At 37.8% G+C, this 18,202-nt stretch overlaps 1 protein-coding gene across 4 annotated transcripts in view; it reads left to right on the top strand.

The window, feature by feature from the left end:
* The window catches only part of wasf1 (WASP family member 1), a 118,251-nt gene that overhangs the window by 62,008 nt on the left and 38,041 nt on the right, over nucleotides 1-18,202 (top strand). For all 4 annotated transcript variants that reach the window (XM_074684941.1, XM_074684942.1, XM_074684940.1 and 1 more), the window contains one exon: nucleotides 13,976-14,129. In XM_074684941.1, coding sequence (XP_074541042.1) covers nucleotides 13,976-14,129 — 154 coding nt within the window. The remainder of the gene's footprint in view (nucleotides 1-13,975; nucleotides 14,130-18,202) is intronic.

The following is an 18,202-nucleotide window of genomic DNA, read 5'->3' on the forward strand; positions in this document are numbered from 1 at the left end:
GGTCACCAGTTTGAGTCATGTATCAAGTCTTGGGTAAGAAGTCTAGGTCAAATCTCAATTCTTAGGTAACGAGTCTTAGCCTAGTCTTAAGTCTTAGGTCAGAGGTCTTAGTTAGTTCTCTAGTCTAGGGTCACAAGCCTACATCAAGACTTAAGTCTTATGTCACAAGTCAAAGGTATGTGTTAAGTCTTAGGTCATGAGTCTTTGGTCAAGTATCAAGTCTTAGGGCACTGGTCCAAGTCAAGTCTCAAGTCTAAGGTCACGAGTCTAGGTCAAGTCTTGAGGATTAGGTCATGAGTCTTTGGTCAAGTATCAAGTCTTAGGGCACTTGTCCAAGTCAAGTCTAAAGTCTTAGGTCACGAGTCCAAGTTAAGTCTTGAGGATTAGGTAAAGAGTCTTAATTACATCTCAAGTCTTAGGTCACATCTCAAGTCACATCTTTAGTCTTAGGTCACGAGTCCAAGTCAAGTCTCAAATCTTAAGGCCTTTGCACATTAACAGCAGAAATAAACGGCACCGAATTTAGAAAAATTCGTAGGCGTCATATTCAATCCCTGCAGCTATTCTCATCCAAGAGATGCCTCTTTTATCATTGTCTTTGTAGTTTTTATGTCTTTTGTCGTAAAGAACGGGGTACTGGGACATGGACGCAACCATTGTTGAATGTTTTGGTACGTAACGTGTCAATAAGAACGTTTCGATTGGTCGGACGTGTACTCGTAAGCAAAACTTGAGGAAAAAATTGACCGTGGTTTGAAAAAATAAAAGCGCCGATTTCGCTCAGTGAGATAACCTTGCTGGTGTGAAAGCTTGCATTGAAAAACAGTAAGTTCAAATCAAGTAAACTCAGTGCAACATATTTGCGCAAAAAATATGCATCTGGTTTGCAAAGGGCTTCAGGTCACGAGTCTTAGTCAAGTCTGAAGTTTTTAAAAAATAAGTCTTGATATGAGCTTTTGTCATCTGCCGCTACTAAGAATATAGCTATACCTACAAAAAGCATTCAAAACATTTACTTTATTTTCTAAGAATTATTTAAGAATTCATTAGAGCCTAAACTTGCCAATTAATGAATTTAGTTCATTCCAGGTAGATACTTTGTAAACAAATAGAATGTTAAGCAATAACAGCATATTTTTTTATTTTTGCAAACCTGAAACCACTCACACGATGCTTGCTTTCTTCTTGCACAGTAAAATATTGATATTTATCTTAGATACAGATCTCCCGGTAACAGCCAGTAACAATAAAGCAGGTCTTTCATAAAGCGTGGTAATCGTATTCCAAGGATGTGCCCGTGCGTGCATCATGTGGTCTTTGTGTTTTATCCCCCTTCATAAATAAACCCGACTGTCCCCCCACTCCTAGCCCCAGGTTCTGGCTCAGAGACCGAAGATAAGGATCGGCTCAGTTGCAGTTTAAGTGTGCGGTGTGGGGGGAAGAGGAGCACGGTAGGAAAGATGGAAGGATAGACGTATGGGAGTATAAAACAGGGCACTGCAGCAAAAAGCAGCGGAGTGGAAAAGGATTGTACCGCAGAGTTTTCTGGGCCAGGTTGAGAAAGCCTCCTCTGCAGGTTACACAGACTTCCGACTCGGTTCGACTCCTCCGCGTGCATTTACAGCCAAATGAAGTTGTCTTTGAAACTGAAACCCTGGTACTCCACTTCTCTGTCTGTTATTCATTGAAAAGGTGTAAAATCAAACAAAGCGGGGGATGTGGAGTGGAGCGTTTTGCAGAAACTTCAGCAGATAAGAGCTGAATAAATGCAGGAGGAAAAGATGGTCAGCCGCTGGAGAGGTTTGCTTCTTCTCTTTATTTTACCCTCACACTCTGAAACACACTGTGCACAGTAAGAGTGTATGCTTTTAGCACGAGCATATGAGCGGCCGTGTAATTGCCTGTGTGGGTCTGTGGTCGGCTAAAGAAGAGGAGTGAAGGAGAGGGGGATGAGTGCAGGCAGGGAGGAGGCCATAAATCAGGAGCGTGGACGGATAGAAAGAGATAGGAGGATGAAGGAGAGACGAGCACGCAATCAGAAACTCCCAGACTCTTCACAAACGTCCAGAAATCTTTAAAAACATATGAAAGAAAAAGATTAAGTGACCTACAGTTACAGTTTCATTTAGCAGATGCTTTTGTTTGTACGGTTTTGTCTTTTTTATGTTTGTTTGGACTTTTTTATGTAGAGTAATCTAACAAAGTAACCACAATTAATTGCAACGATATACTTCAACCACCAACCTTCAACAACTTTAAGTAATTAGTGCTGAAAACTCACTAAGAGCTGAGTCTGAGACCTTCTGACCCATTCTCCCCCTGAGGACAAAGAGGAGAAGGCTCAGATTAAGGTCTAAGTGTTCCCTGAACAGATGAGTCTTCAGACATCTCTTAAAGTAGAAAGGGACTCTGTGGATTGTATAGAGTTAGGTGATTCATTCACCATTTGGGCACAACAGAGGAGAAGAGTCTGGCTAGAGATTTGGAGCCGCGCTGGGCTGGGAGCACCAGGCGTCTTTCACAAGCAGGGATTGCAAACTTCTTGTGGTGATCGAGGGGTTTTGCAATTATAAATTTGGCGAATTTAGATTTAAAAAATGCCATTAATTGGATAATTGGAGAAAAAAATTGAAAATCGATATATCTGGATTTTTTGTTTGACGATATCCAAATCGGGATTCTTCGTCAAAAAATCTATTTGTTTACAAATTCAAAAACTCCATTTCAGTCTTTGTTTATAAACTGGATTGGAAAAAAGTTACCACTGTTAAAATAAAAAAACAAAAACAAACCAAAAAAAACTAAAAATTGTAAATATCAAAGAATCGCAATTTGCAAACTGTCTTTGTTAAACTTTAACGGATCATAACTGAGTATAACTTTAGATGATGCACTGACCAGGATTTAGAGGTTTAACTTAGGTCTGAACACCTTGAACCCAATTTCAACCCTTTTTGTCTTGCTCAGTTTTTGTTTGTTACCATTTGTAGAGTCAAACCCTAAACACAGGCCCTACAAACCATGAGTCGTGGTCCTGAGTCTGCAGCCTCCAGCTCTGGAGTCAAACACTTATCTGAGCTCAGGCTGCACAGCACTGACGGCTGGATGCTGACATAAGCTGATTAATAACTATCGGAAACGATCAATCATTCAGTCCATGGTGGCTCCACTGATCCAGAACGCTGCTGTCTTAGCTTTGAATCCACTGGTCCAACATTTTCAAGTCCAAGTGCTGATCTGTCAAAATCTACTGATGGAATAAAATGCTCATGGAGTGATTCCAATCATTACTCACTGTTCATTTGGGAGGTACAGATATGAACCAAGGTTGATTTATTAAACAAAAACTGGCAAAATAACAAGAATGAGAGGTGTCCTAAGCTGAAATACAAAACAAGAACGAAGCTTTACAAAAAGATGAGCTAACCTAAAGTGTATTATAAGTTTACAAAATAATAAAATAAAGTTAAAGAAGTAGTGATGGTGGACACTGGAGCCTAACTGTCAGACAGTCTGTTCAAACTTGAGAGTCTCTCAATAAATGAAGAGTGAGGTTACGTTAGCTCTGATTGGTAGATGACTGGCAGGAAATAACCAGGATTCACTAACGTTACAGCACTACATATGGTGGGCTACTTAACTACGGTACCAGCTGACAGTTAGCCTGTTGTAACGTTAGCTTACAGATACATCGGAGCACCAGGCTGCCGATAGCACTACATATAGCCAGCTGCTACAACATTTGCTTGTTGTAATGTTTCAAACGGTAGCGCTATGTAACTGTACTGATAAATACCTTACTTCAGGGCATTGTATCTGGTAAAAAGTTGACTTGAACAAAGAAAATTTGTTTCGATCTGATCTCCGATTAATTCCAAAACAAACACACACCTCGCTAAAAGTCATTTACGACAGTGTGCAGAGACCCTGGGCCACAAGGTGGCGTGACAGTCCAATTAAAACAGATCCTCTACGTAGCATCTTTAATTGGGCTCAAAATAAAACTTAGTTTGAATTTTTTTTCCCCAATTATTGTTTAGAACAATTAACACCTAAATGTTTTCAGAAACACAAAAGACAAACTTCACAAAAGAAAAAACTATTGTGACTGAACTTGCTACGAGTGTGCTGCGTTTTACAATCCAGCAATTAAAATACAAAAATGCTCCCTACAGAGTGAAATTCAGAGCCAGTCAGGCTGATTCTTTGTAAAAGAGCAAAGTCTGAGTGACTTTACAATAAGGAGCATTGTTAAAATAGAACACCAACTCTATTTTTCAAAAGTCTTGGATGGTGAATGCAGGACATAACCAGACGGTGTCACCCAGATCAGCCAGCAAAGAAATTACACAGAGTTTGAAATTATTGTAAGTTTGCAGAGCATGCTCTCAGCACCGGGCTGCCGATAGCACTACATATGGACAGCTGCTAAACTACTGTAAAAACTGACAGTTAGCTTGTTGTAACGTTAGCCTAAAGATATGTCAGAGAATTGGGCTGCCTGTGGAGCTACATATAGCCAGCAACTACAACGTTTTCATGTTGTCACGTTTCAAACCTTACCCTGGGGTGTTGTATCCGGTAAAAAGTTGACTTCAACAAAGAAAATTTATTACGATCCAATCTCCATTTAATTCTAAAATACACACACCTCGCTAAAAGTCATTTATGAGACTTTAACTCAATCTTCCTGCTGCACTTTGAATCATGCAGCGGTTACTGTAAACCAGCGTGACTCAGCTAAAGAGATGACTCAGGCTAAATGCTCAGAAGTCTGTGACAACGTTACGCCAAATCATGACGCAGAGAGAAGCAACAAAATTTAAAACAAAAGCTTGATACTGCCAACATCACCGGTTTTAGCTAACACTTGGATGATAATACACTTTATAGTAGTAGGTACAGGCATTATCAGACCCAAAGACTTGCTAAAAGTTGCTTTAAGTTGATAAAACCTGATTCCAGTGTTTACTGAATGAGACGGCTTTGGACCACACATCGAACACCGTTACAGACTCAGTGGATCCAGACTGAACGTGCAGACTCTGATGACAGTGAATTATGTTTTATGGCTCCGTGGCGTAAGGACACAGGGTGTCAGATGATGGACGGTGTGACGGATGTGTAGCTGAAGGTTGCAGAGAGATGAAAGGACGGTCAGAGTGATGGAGCCTGTGTCGTTGGTGCTGCAGGGGCTGAGGTCAGGAAGGTTTCCATACAGGGATTTTTACATGTCCAGGGTGTGACACACACACACCAACACACACACAGACCTCGCCTGCACCTTATCTACCTCACAGCCTTGAAAGGGTACCGTCTATCCTTTGTCCTTTACCCCCCCTCCCTCCTCTCTGATTGATCTCTGCGCTCCCTCCATCTTTAGCGTGGATGCTATTTGTGTGCTGTCAGGCTCTCTCCGTCTCCTATCACTTGGAGCCAGCCAAACTAATGGCCTGTATCCCCTATTTAATGGCACCGTTATATCACTGCATCGGCTGCAGGCAATTATGGAAGGCCACGAAGCCACCGCTGGTCCCTCTGGGCTCTAACTGTTTCTTTATGAACTCTGGAGTCCCTCACTGCCGGCATCTTCTTCCTGTTTGTCACTCTTTGTTGTGATAATCCTTCGCTGCACTGACATCTTGATCTCATTATTTATCTTTCTTTGTTTTGTTGGTTTTTACTATTCCGTAACCCTCCTTGACTCCTTTTCTTCCTGCTTTTATTCCCCCTTTATTAATCTCTCACTCACATTTTGTTAAGGCCTGTTTGAATGAGGCAGACCGCTGATGCACTGAGAGAAGCAGTTGGCTCACAAACTGGAGACACCAGGTGTTTTTTAACATCTCCTTTCTCTTGAAACTCTCTTATTTGGCATCTTGTTTCATCTGAGAGTCTGACCTGTGTTTTGCTAAGATGCTCAGTTTGCTTTCAGATTTTAAAACGATTAGATTCACGGGTGAAAAGACCTTAGACTGCAGGAATTAATGTGCTTCCTTGTCTCCTACTTGCAAAATATGTTTACATCTTTAAACTGAGTCAAAACCTGGATCAGGGGTCTGTAACCTTTACTTTCATATAAGCTTTTTTGCCTCCGATCACCTGGATTAAAGTCATTCTGGAGCCACAAAATCTACTTTCCTGCATAATAAAGATTATGAACCTAAAAAAACCTCTAGATAGGTAAACTCAAGTAAATGGTTTTCTTAACAATAAGTTTTTGGAGTTATATAGTTGTATGTCATGTTTCTGTTTTTTTTTTTTGATTTGAATTTGCAAAAAAAAATGTATTAACATTCTAACATTTAAAGATTTGCAAAATTTCAAAACATTTGCTTTTTTTAACATTTTATGTATTTTTTAAAGTTGAAGTTTCTTTATATACATTTTTTTATTTATTTTTTTTTTAATTAAAAAAGAATAATGTAAACAGTTTGCAAACATTTGAAAATTTCAAATAAAATGCATAAAAATGGCAAGAATTTCAAATAAAATTAAAATGAACTAAATGTGCAAAAAAAGAAATAATTTTGAAAAGGAAATTATAAACATTTTGAAATTTAAATATTTGCAAAATTTTCAAAACATTTCATTTTTTGACATTGTATGTATTTTTTCAATTTAATTTTTTTTATGAATTTCTTTTAACATTTTCGTAATTTTAGAATTTCAAGTAATAATTTTAATAATGTAAATTTGCAAACATTTCAAAATTTAAATCAAAATGTATAAAAAGTGCAAAAAAATCAAATAAAATTAAAATGCATTACATGTGCAAAAAATATAAAAATAAATTTGCAAAAAAATTATTTAAAAAACTGCAAAATTTTCAAAACATTAAATTTTAAGCTATTTCATGTATTTTTATTTTTTGACATTTTCAAACAAAATATAACAATGTAAACAATTTGCAAATATTTATAAATCTTAATCAAAATTAATAAAAATTGCAAAAAATTTAAATAGAATTCAAATGTACCAAATGTGCAAAAAATTAAAAATATATATTTTTAAAAATTTAAATAAAAAATATTTTAAAAAAGGAAAAAAAAAGCAAAAAATATTGAAATTTCATGTATTTACAAAAATCTTAAAACTTTTGAATGAAAGCTTCAATTTGATAACATTTATCTATATAATGTTTTCTTCCATAATTTACTGTTTTTAGCTTATGTCTCGCCACATATTAAGCATGTTTGTTAAACTGGCAGGTTAGCAATGTCTTTAATCATCAATAGATGAATAATATAAAGAAAAGCTATTAGAAAGATAAAAATTCTTATTTGCAATGATATCGTATTAAGCTACGATGAGCCACTGCAAAGGAGTCCATGACCCTTGGCCTTGCAGACTCTTGACCTGCATGAAATTATTGTCATTCTCCACGAACACAATCTGTGATTTACTGAGGAATGTGTCCTTCAGTGCTGCACTGTGCACAACAGGAACAGATACAAAGAAACAAAGATAAAAAACATCAGTTGTTATTGCCACATGACCTTGTTTCAATCACAGTTATTAAAATGTTAAATAAAAACAGTAAAAACGAAAAACTATCACAGCATACTTAACTTTATTGCACATTATCACCAGTTATTTATTAACTTTGGGCCTTTTGGTTGCTCAGAATATCCGAATTCAAACATAGAATATATTTTTAATGGGGACCAGGCAGCAGCACAGCTGAACCACCAGGGGTGCCGACATGGCCCAGTGGTTTAGGTCACACACACCCCATGAGGCTGGGACTCTAGCGGGTGACCCACGTCTGATAATTCTGCTGATATTTCTTTTTGTATCAATGTAAAAAGAACAGAAACATTAAACTGTTATCCCCTGATTGTTTTTCCTTTTTGACTTTCTGTCAAAGCAGAGGGGCAACATCAATTTATTCATTCAGTCTGAAATTACAGAAATGCCTCAGTGACAGAGAGTGTAATTCATGTCTTTAACTCACTTTATGTCCACACATGTTTGCTAGCTCTGCCAAACCGTTTGGCAAGCAGAGTCACAAAGTTTCTACTTTGCAATTATGTGGATTCAGAAAGCTGTAATTTGTGGCTTGGACAGTTCATCCAGAAGCATTGTGGGTGATGACCGGAGAGCGTTTGTGAGACCACAGTGATGGAAGCGAGCATTAGTCAAAGAAAGGAGCGAAATGATGACGGGTTGCTTATAATCTGGGTCCAACTCTGTCGCAAAGACTTTACAGTTCGCATTTAAAACACAGGATGAAGTTTTTTTCCTGTGTTTTCATCACATTCTGACAGCACAATGCTACACGGTTCCTCTTTCAGCTCACAACAGCGGTGGTCTGACAAAGTTTAAGAGGCTAAATGTCAGGGGTCTGCAATCTTTACTTTTATAGGAGCCATTTTACGTCAACTCACCTGGTTTTAAGTCGATCTGGAGCCACAAAATCTACTTAATCTTCATAATAAGACAATATAGTGTATGTAACTCTAAACATAGTTGGGTCCAGTGAATAATAATCTATCTAAGGTTAGATAAAGTCTAATTTATAAAATTGTACACATGATGTTTTACTTTTTTTATTTTTTAATCAATTTGCAAAATGTAAAAAAAAAAAAAAATTGAAAAAATTGAAAAAATGAATTCAAACAAATCTTTAAATTATGAAAATTATGAAATGTCTTTCTTTTAATTTATATACATTTTTAACAAAAAATCAAACATAAAAAATGCAAAAGTTTAAATGAAATTTTAATAGAAAAAAATGCAAAAAAATGCAAAAAAATAAAAATTGATTAATTTGCAAAAATGTCAAAAAGTTGTTAATATTCCAACAAATATTGAAATTTCAGAAAGTTGCGAAAAATTATTTCTTAAAAGTTTTTAATTTATGAAATTGCACAAATGATGTCTTTTTCTTTATTTTTTGATCAAATTGCAAATATTTCAAAAAATTAGAAATAAAAAATGCAAAAAAAAGAATTAAAAAAAGGAAAAATGAAAAAGATGAAATTGTACAAATTAAATATTTAAAAAGTTGCTTATAAATTCACTTTTTTAAAAAAGTTGAAATATATAAAAAATAATACTTATGATTCTGAAATTTTAAAACCTTCACCATTTCCAAAAAATGAATATCTGTTTGTTTCTAGCCTGCTACATTTTAAGCATGTATATTTAGCTAGCAAGTCAGTAGCCAAATTAATTTATCTACACAGAAATAAAATATGTATACACGCATGATTTTCTCTAGTGTTAGTGTCTTCTGTCATCAATACCCTCTGTAAGAAAAATAAAAAAACATATTTCAATTATTATTTTTTTAAAGCCACTGCAAAGGAGTGAAAGAGCCACAAGAGGCTCCTGAGCCACAGGTTGAAGACCCTTGGTCTAAAAGGATCGAAAAATAAAATAAAAACAATTGATAAGAATCAGGAAAGCAGAATGAAGAAGAATACTGTGACATGGGTGGAGTGTGAGAGTGTTTGGAGTTGACTGGAGGCTGCAGGAGGGGAAATATAGGGCAACATTTGCATTGAAGTGCAACAGTAGAGAGACGCGTCTGCATGCTAAGAGACAGCCCGGCCTGCGCCTTTTCTTATCGTCGGCGTGTCGGACTGCATCTCTATGAGGCGGGAGGCAGAATTTCATTTCCCTGAAACTTAAAGGGGAGCATAAGTAGCTGTGTGTATTTGTGAGTGTGTGTGTTTGTGTGTGTGACAACAACTCCTTCACCTCTCTTTGGTTGAGTGTTTTTCTAGTGCGATGCTATCCGTCGGAGAAAAGATATGAGAAAAAGAGAGATAAACTCTCCGCCACTCGCTGACTGATAAGGAGCTTCACAGGCTGAGATCAGAGGCTGCTGCATCCTACACACACTCACATACACACACAAACACACGCCCTTCCAGCCTCTCACGAGCTCACTCATTCATTCACACACACACTCTCTCATTTCTATCATTAGCTGAATGTCTTCGCTAAACGGGTGTAATTGGTAGTTGAGCTGAATAAGTGACATTTTGTAATTAGGGTGTAGAACATCATGTTACGATATCCATCTGTGAGTGTGTGTGAGTGTGTGTGTGTGTGTGTCTGCCCACATTGATTAGTGCCTCTCACTCGGCGCTCGGCGTTGCCTGGCAGAGGTTTACCGCCACCTCACTCTGCCTCAGATGCATCCTGACACACACTTACGCGCTGCCTCTCTTGTTTGTCGCTTCTGCACGTACTTGTCACATCACATGACAGCCCCTCCGCCGTCCCAGAATGCAACAGGGCAGCAGGACGCCGTGTTCTCACTTGCGTTATACGCCAAATTGTGATTCACCAGTCGGCCGCGGTTTAAAGTGTAAAACAGCTCACTCTGAAGATTCATTACGTACGTTTGTAAGCAGATCGAAGGAGAGTTTTGGTGTCAGCTTCCCTGATCTTCATCCTGACCTTCGAGCAGACGGGAGGCGAGGTGAGGCGAGGCGAGAAGTGAAATGCCCTAAAGGGATCCCCAAAGCATCACTTTAATGTCCATATCTCCTCTCACACATCTTCATCCCCAGCTACCCATAATCCTCTGCCACTTTTACGTCTTTGATCTCACTAAACAGGTGCTAAACTCTTCAAAGGTCATTATCACAACTGATTTATGGTTTTACAAAGCTTTCCTCTCAAGTATGAAGTGATTAAACCAAAAACGTTTCTGTCCCCCATGAGCGTGATTTGTTTTTTGTTCCTAAAAGATGAATTTTCAGCTTTGTATGGGTTCGTTTTAAGAGGACACCGCGGTAAATAGAGCCGGGAGCACAGCGAGAGTTGGGGGTGACACGCGGGAGCAGAGCCACTTGTTGGAATCGTACCAGGGCCGATTGCTTCAGGGCCAAAGCCTCATGGGGCACCCTGTGATTTGTGTTTCTCGCCAAAAAATCTTATCTGGCTCTCATTTTAGTTTCTTTTTGGATTTTCCCAGTAGTCATTGAAAACAAAATGTGCTAAATTAAATTGTTGCATCCAAAGTAGAATGTCTCAATTAAAAATAACTGTTACTATTCACACAGTATTACTCATTACTGACCTCCACCGCAAAGGTTTCGTCCCTTTCTGACCCTCTTCACACACTTGAGGTGATGCAGTATTTCCCCTGCTAAGTCACATGACCAGCTGCACGGAACTCTCAGTGCGTGACATCATCACCAACTGCTGCCCTCTCAATAGTGAAGTTGACTGAACTTTCAGAAACCTCTCCTCATAGATGCCACAATTTTGACCAAATCTCTCTCAAAATAAGAAAATTTGTTGTAAATTTTGTCAGGAATCCACCAATGTCATTTCAAAGCTGTATCACTTTTACTTTTTTGTGTAAATGCTGCAGCTTGTGTGGAGCTGGATCCTCCTCTCCCATTCATTCTAATAGGGGGAGCTGAAAGGGCTTCTGTGGGGTTTACCAACTTTGAGGGCTTGTCATTCAAAAACCACTTGAGCAACAATGAATTCATACATCATTTTTTTAAAGCAGGGCCCACTGTGTCATCTGTGTGAATTTCAAGCTGATACCATTTACGGCCTAGGAGAAGGTAATTTTTGAAAAAGGCCAAATTTTACTCAGGAAGGCAAATTGCCAGCTTCCTGTTTGAGATAGGTCAGGAGTGTGGGCACATGATTTATGCGTCTCAATGAGACAAACATTTTGAAGTTAGTCTGACTTTACTACTGCCAATAAGAGCTGATTTGGTGTGCCTTGGTGGCGCTAGAGAATAGATTCTGGTATGTTTGTGGTCAATTTTTGTATTATATCTAGTGTATGGCTGAATGTGAGATGTGTGCCATTTTTCGTGAGATTTTGTGGACTCTCCCTTTTTTAGAGGACCCTAGAAAGAATAGTCGACCAACATTAAGTATTTTGCACACTCTGCAGGAAGAAGTTTTCTGCTTTTCTTTATCAGGGTTCAGTAAGTCTACCTTAAACAAATTGAATCAAGCTTTAAAAATGTCCCCTTATAGATGCCACAATTTTCACCTAATCTGTCTAAAAGAATATGTTTTTGTAGTAAATTTTGTCAGAAATCCACCCATGTCATTTTTAAAGCTGTACCGCTTTTACTTTTTGTGTAGAGGCCTAACTAGATCCTCCTCTCCCATTCATTCTAATAGGGGGAGCTGAAACGGCGTCTTTTGGGTTCACCAACTTCGAGAGCTTGCTACTCAAAAACTGTTTGAGCAACAACAAATTCCTATATCACTTTTGTAAAGCAGGGCCTACTCTGTCATCTGAGTGAATTTCAGGCTGATACCATTTATGGCCTAGGAGAAGATCATTTTTGAAAAAGGCACAAAAATATGGCCAAATTTTACTTTGAAAAGCAAATTGCTGGCTTCATGTTTGAGATAGGTCAGGGGTGTTGGCATATGATTTATGAATCTCAATGAGACAAACATTTTGATGTTGGTTTGATCTCTCTGTGACATTCCTACTGCCATCAAGAGCCGTTGTAGTGTGCCTAGGTGGCGTTAGAGAGTAGATTATGGTATGTTGTTGGACTATTTTTGTATTAAATCTAATTTATGGTTGAATGTGAGGTGTGCGCCAAATTTAGTGAGATTTTGAGCTCTCTCCCTTCGTAAGAAAGAATGGTCGACTAACATAAAGTATTATGCTCTGCAGGAAGGAGTTTTCTTTTCCGCTTCGGGGGTTCAGTAAGTCTACCTTAAACAAATTGCATCAAACTCCAGACCCATTAATATCTTTGAGGATGTGGTTTTTACAAAGGTTTTGTAAGTTGTTTTTCAGGGTGCATTAAGGCTCCATCAGGAAGCACACTGTTTTTTTTTTGTTAACAGGAACTGTTAAAGGTGTTTAATTAACACGTTAAGTTTCTTTTTTGAGTCTGTTTGCTCATGCAAAATGTCACATGATTAATACCCAGAGCAGCCCTGACATTAATCTGATTCAATACTTCTATTCAATTTATTTGAATTAGATATAATTCCATTGTATTATTTCAATAGACAGATTCTATCTATGGACTTTATTAAGCCCAAGGGATGAGCTTAATGAAAATGTGTGATTAATATAATTAGTTGCAGAATATATGTGATTAACTTGATTATTTTTTAATCGCTTGACAGTTTTATTTCTGACGCTATAATCAAAGTTTTTCTTTGTTTTTCTAGTTGTACATTGAAAAAAACACCTCTGCCTTGGCTCAGCGCTGTGTTTGTCTTGCTTGTAAAAGTCTCCTTTGTTTTCTTCTTCCCTGTGTTTAACATTAAAGCCCTCCCTTGTCTTTCTCACTCCTCTTCTCTTCATCCTGTTTCCGTTGCTCTGAGACTTTCGAAGTTTTATTATCTCCCTCCTGCATTCTCTGCCAGCCTCACACTGTCTCTCCCAGACTGTTACTTGCTAAACTTTTGCTCACTGTTGATACTTCATTGCCTCAGGTGGCCGACCTTTCATTTCCATGTGTGCGAGTGTGTGTGTATAAGCCATTACCCAACTGTACTGCCGCCTGGAGAGGTCTCCTGGCTGTATGTTTAGCACTAAGTTTTCATTTTGTGTGTTTTTATGGTCGAGGGGCCAACAACAAACAGTGACAGTGCTTTTCTGTATGCCACATGACTTTGTCACTCTTCCTCTGGGCGGCAGAGAAGTCACTCCCTCATGTATAATTCAGATCTGGTTGCAGAGTTCTGGATTCCTGTCCAAGACTTTTCTCCTCAGCTTGAGCAGATTGAGGGTTAGCCTGAGTGTGGTTGTGTTTCCTTCTTCCCCTCAGCTATTTTCCCTTCCTGTTTTTCTAAAAGGTTCAGCTCTGCCATGTTGATTTCCTTCTGTTAGTATTTAGCCTGACCATAACTTCAGCCATCACTGAATCAAAGTGTCAGACGGGACATTAACAGCACGGCCTGACCAGACTTGTTTATCTTTGTATCACTCGCTCTGCAAATAGAAACAAATCAATGAAATAATTTTCTGTCTTGTTTCCTCCCCATCCTCTCGTCTCCTCCTCAGTGTCTCTGCAGGACATCACCATGAGGAAGGCCTTCAGGAGTTGCACTATTCAGGATCAGCAGCTGTTTGACCGCACGTCTCTGCCCGTCCCGCTGCAGGAGACCTTCCAGACATGCGAGCAGCCGCCACCCCTCAACATCCTCACGCCATACAGGTGTGTATCCCAAAATATGTCATCAAAGTGTAATCATGAGTCACTTTGAGACAGCTGCAGACTTGGAAGGCCTTAAAATATTAAAAGGGCTTGACAAGATAACCATTTCAATTTTATCAATGAAGTTTAATGGAGGAAAAAGACACTTCCTTACTAGTTCAAACAGACCCATCAATTAAAATTATTACTATTATTATTACTTTTTTTTTGCTCATTTAAAAAAGTTCTTTTTTTAATTTTAGACATGCTTTGAATTTTGGAAAATTTTGGAAATTTCACACATTTTCTTAAATTTCAGGATTTTCTAAAATTTTACAATTCTATTTAATTTTGAAAATTTACTAATTTTTTATTTTTTACTTATTTTTATTGATTTACTTTTTATCGAGTGTTCATGTTTTGGACATCCATATATGATGTATAATAATTCATATAAAAAAAAAAAAAAGTTATGTCAAGAACAGAAATATGAAAAAAAAGAGAAGAAAAAAAAAATCAACTTCACGTTTTAAATTTTTTTAAATTTCAGAATTTTTTTCAATTTAGCAAATTTTTAAAACCTCAAATTTTGAATTTTTTGCAAATTTTTGAATTTTCTCATTTTTTTAATCAACTTTTGCAAATTAATCAAATGTAAAAACTCAGAAGTCATTTTTACAGTTTAATAAATTCAAAAATAACTTCTTGTTTAGATTATTAATCACTCAATTTTTTTACTATGTGTACAATTTCATACTCTTTATTGACTTTATTGTAGATGAAGTAAATTTTTCGGCTCTGCAATGACTTAAATCCAGGTAAGCTAAGGCAAAGTAAAGGTTGCAGACCCCTGCACTAGCCTAGCAAACACCTGTAGCATCGTGTTTCTGTATAGGAGAGACACGAGAGCCATTCACCTGACTTAGCATGTTAGCATGAGCTAATCACAGGTATTTGACACATATCTGATTAGCAGAAAGCTAACTCCCGTCGCTCTTCATCCCTTGCTGCTCCCAAAGTTCCTGAAAGCAAGTGAAAGTCGAGCCAAGCTTCACCCTCATTTAGGAAAACAAGGTTTATTTGTTTTGCGTTTCATTTCATTCCATTGTTTTTCTTGCTCCTCTATCATAGCAGCTCTGATTAGCTTCTTCCACTTGCTAATCAACACACAGTCACTTGTGCACTTGGCGCTCTGTGATTGGATGAGGAAACGACACTAACTCTCCGCCCAGAAACATCTCAACACAACCAAAACTTCTACATACAGGCAGAGGATTGGGGTTAGAGGCAGATACAGACACTGACACGCATGTATAGAGAGTTCCTCTTCGCTTCAGTAAGTTCGCTCTCTTTTCATATAGCTGGTGTATTTTTCGTCCGTTGGAGTATTTTTATCACCAGCCGGTTTGTGACCCCTCACCAGCCGCCTCTCCTGGCTCTAAAGGCTGAGCCATGTGAGAAGAGTCCATCATCTCATGATAAATAATCCATGAACACCTCTCCTGACCAGCACTCACTTCTTTTTTTTCTCACCAGCTGCGTTTTCACACCTCTCCATTTCTTTCTCTCCTCTTTTTTTTCGTCTCCTGCAGCATCTTAGCTGACCTCTTTCTGTAATGCTGCTACCCTGACCAAGCCAGTTAGAGAAGGTTACAGCTCAAAAAACAACCTTTGAATTTCATACACACACTCTCCCGCTGCAGGAGGACAGGTGCAGGCTGTGGTATTTAAATCTGTCGCCTCAGTGTTTTTTAACCTCGCAGGCTTGACATGGCCCAGACCCAGAGAAGAGGCAGGTGCAAGTGGTAGACTTGCTGATTTTTTTTCTCCATATCTTTTTTCAAATGTTTTTTTGTGCTGTCTGGAGGTTTCATGTCAGTTTTTGTTCAGACAGGGAAGGTTTAGTTGAATAAACATGTTCACTGTTAGACTAAAGGTCAGCGCCCAGACTGGCTGGGAGTGCTCTCACCGCTTCTTGAGTAACAGCTGCGGGATCGCCCTTGAGCATAAGGTCCAGAGGAGTTGATTTGGTAAACAGTGTTATGGAAAACAGCTGCTTTACCGGACAGACAAGAAAAACTGTGATTAATTCTGTATGAGAATCTATGATTAATCTTTCTATCTTATTTAATAGTATGCACTATTCAGCCCTTCAGGATGTTGCAGACCTTTTTTTGTGATTGTTGCGGGCTAACAGCTGAAATAAACCAGATGCGTCTGCAGTACGTCTCCGTCACGGCATAGGATCAGATAGGTTTCCATTTAAGTCAATGTGTCAACTTACACTGGATCCGCTTTGTTGCAGTCCGTCTATTTTTGCTGGACGTGGAGCTGTGATGCATAAATTCACCGTAGGGAAGATAGAGCGGGATAGGAAGTCGTGACCAGAAACTACTTAAAAACACTGTAGTGACATCCAGTGACTTTGAAAATAAAACAAACTGTGTCCAAATCAGTTCGCGCGACCCGGACCCAGATAAGCAGAGGAAAATGAAATGAAATTGTCACTCAGCGATGTCTTCCTCTTACTTTGTCTCTTGCTCACACACATGTTGCTCATCTGATATCATTACATATTCAAAAGTATATTTAGCATAAAGCTTTTCAAAAGCCGGAAAAAAATCATTTGTTTGTTTCAGGCATACCTCATGTTGCTTCTGTCACTGTAGTAGATCGCTGCCCCAGGCAAATTTCTGGCTCTACAGACATGAAAAACACATCACTGTGTTCATCAGTCTTCATATTCTCACAATGCTAGCGTTTTTCTGATAGCCCTCATGGTCTCAGCACAAATGCAGGTTTTTGGACCCACGTCTAAGAGCTAGCCCCAAGTGGACACTCGAGAAACAGCAGATTTTAGCACTTCAGCATGTCTCATATTCTCTGTTTCCCAAAAAATGTCCCCAAAGTGTCATAATAAGTCACTTAAAGGCAGGTGCAGGCTTGGAAGGCCAGTAAATTATTGAAAGGGAGTATCAAAACAACTATTTTGGTTTTCATCCATCAAGTTTTTATGGAGGAGATAGACACTTTGTTGCTTGTTCGAACAGACCAATCAATTTAAAAAAAGTTTATTCTTCACAAATTTCATGTTTCAATTTTTTTTTTAATTTCAGACATGTTTAAACTTTTGATAAACCTTTTTAAATTCTGCAAATTTTCTTAAATTGTTATTTTTTTTTAGTTTTTTAATTTTTAAAACTTCCAGTGTTTTAAAATTTTGTAAATTTTTGAAAGTTCTCACTTCTTTAAAAGTGTTGTTTTATTTAGTGTTTTGTGAATTTGAAAAAAAGTTGTTGTTTTTTTTATTCAGACTTTTTAAATTTTGAGAAAAAATTTCCAAATCTTCATAAATTTCCAAATTTCCTTAAATTTCTGAAATTCCAATTTTATTAAAATTTTGTTAATTTTGTTAAATTTTCATTTATTTATTTATTTATTTTATTTTATTTTAATTGTGTGATCAAGTTTTGGACATCCATATTTGGTGTACAACAATTCATATCAAAACTAAGTGATGTGAAACACAAACAAAAAATAAAAAATAAAAAAATTGGAAAGAAAAAAATTCAAGTTCATTTTTTTTTAAATTTCTTTTTTTTTTTTTTTTGAATTTTTGAAATTTCAGGATTTTTTTTTTTGAATTTTGCTGATTTTTTTAATCTCAAAATTTTGATAATTGTCTCATTTTCTTAGACTGGGGGTTGCCGCTTGGTCGTACCCAATACTCCTGCTTTAGATCAATGGTCACAAAGGAGTTCCAATGTCCCCTTGATGCATCATCATCATCACCATGGTAACCACTGAGCTGTGAATTCACAGGGATTGGTTGAATTTACGTTTACTGTTGCAATTGCAACATTGTAACTTCCTGGAGAACCTGACTGTAGACGTAATGGCTTTTCTTATGAGAGCTCCCTGCCTTTCCATCTGCTTATACTGAACGCCCAAGCCTGAGGTGGGGAGAGCACACCTCCCATCTCTTCTTTTTGGGCATATATAAAAAGCCAAGGCAGGGAGAGCAGCAGCAAAGAGTCCAAGAGCCTGGCCTCTGACTTAGCGTACGACATAGAGCTCCTCATATAAACCCTGCT

The sequence above is a fragment of the Halichoeres trimaculatus genome, unplaced genomic scaffold, assembly GCF_033239565.1.
Source record: "Halichoeres trimaculatus isolate MK-OKI-2021-1 unplaced genomic scaffold, fHalTri1.1 fHalTri1_scaffold_13, whole genome shotgun sequence".
In the NCBI taxonomy this organism is placed as follows: Eukaryota; Metazoa; Chordata; class Actinopteri; order Labriformes; family Labridae; genus Halichoeres; species Halichoeres trimaculatus.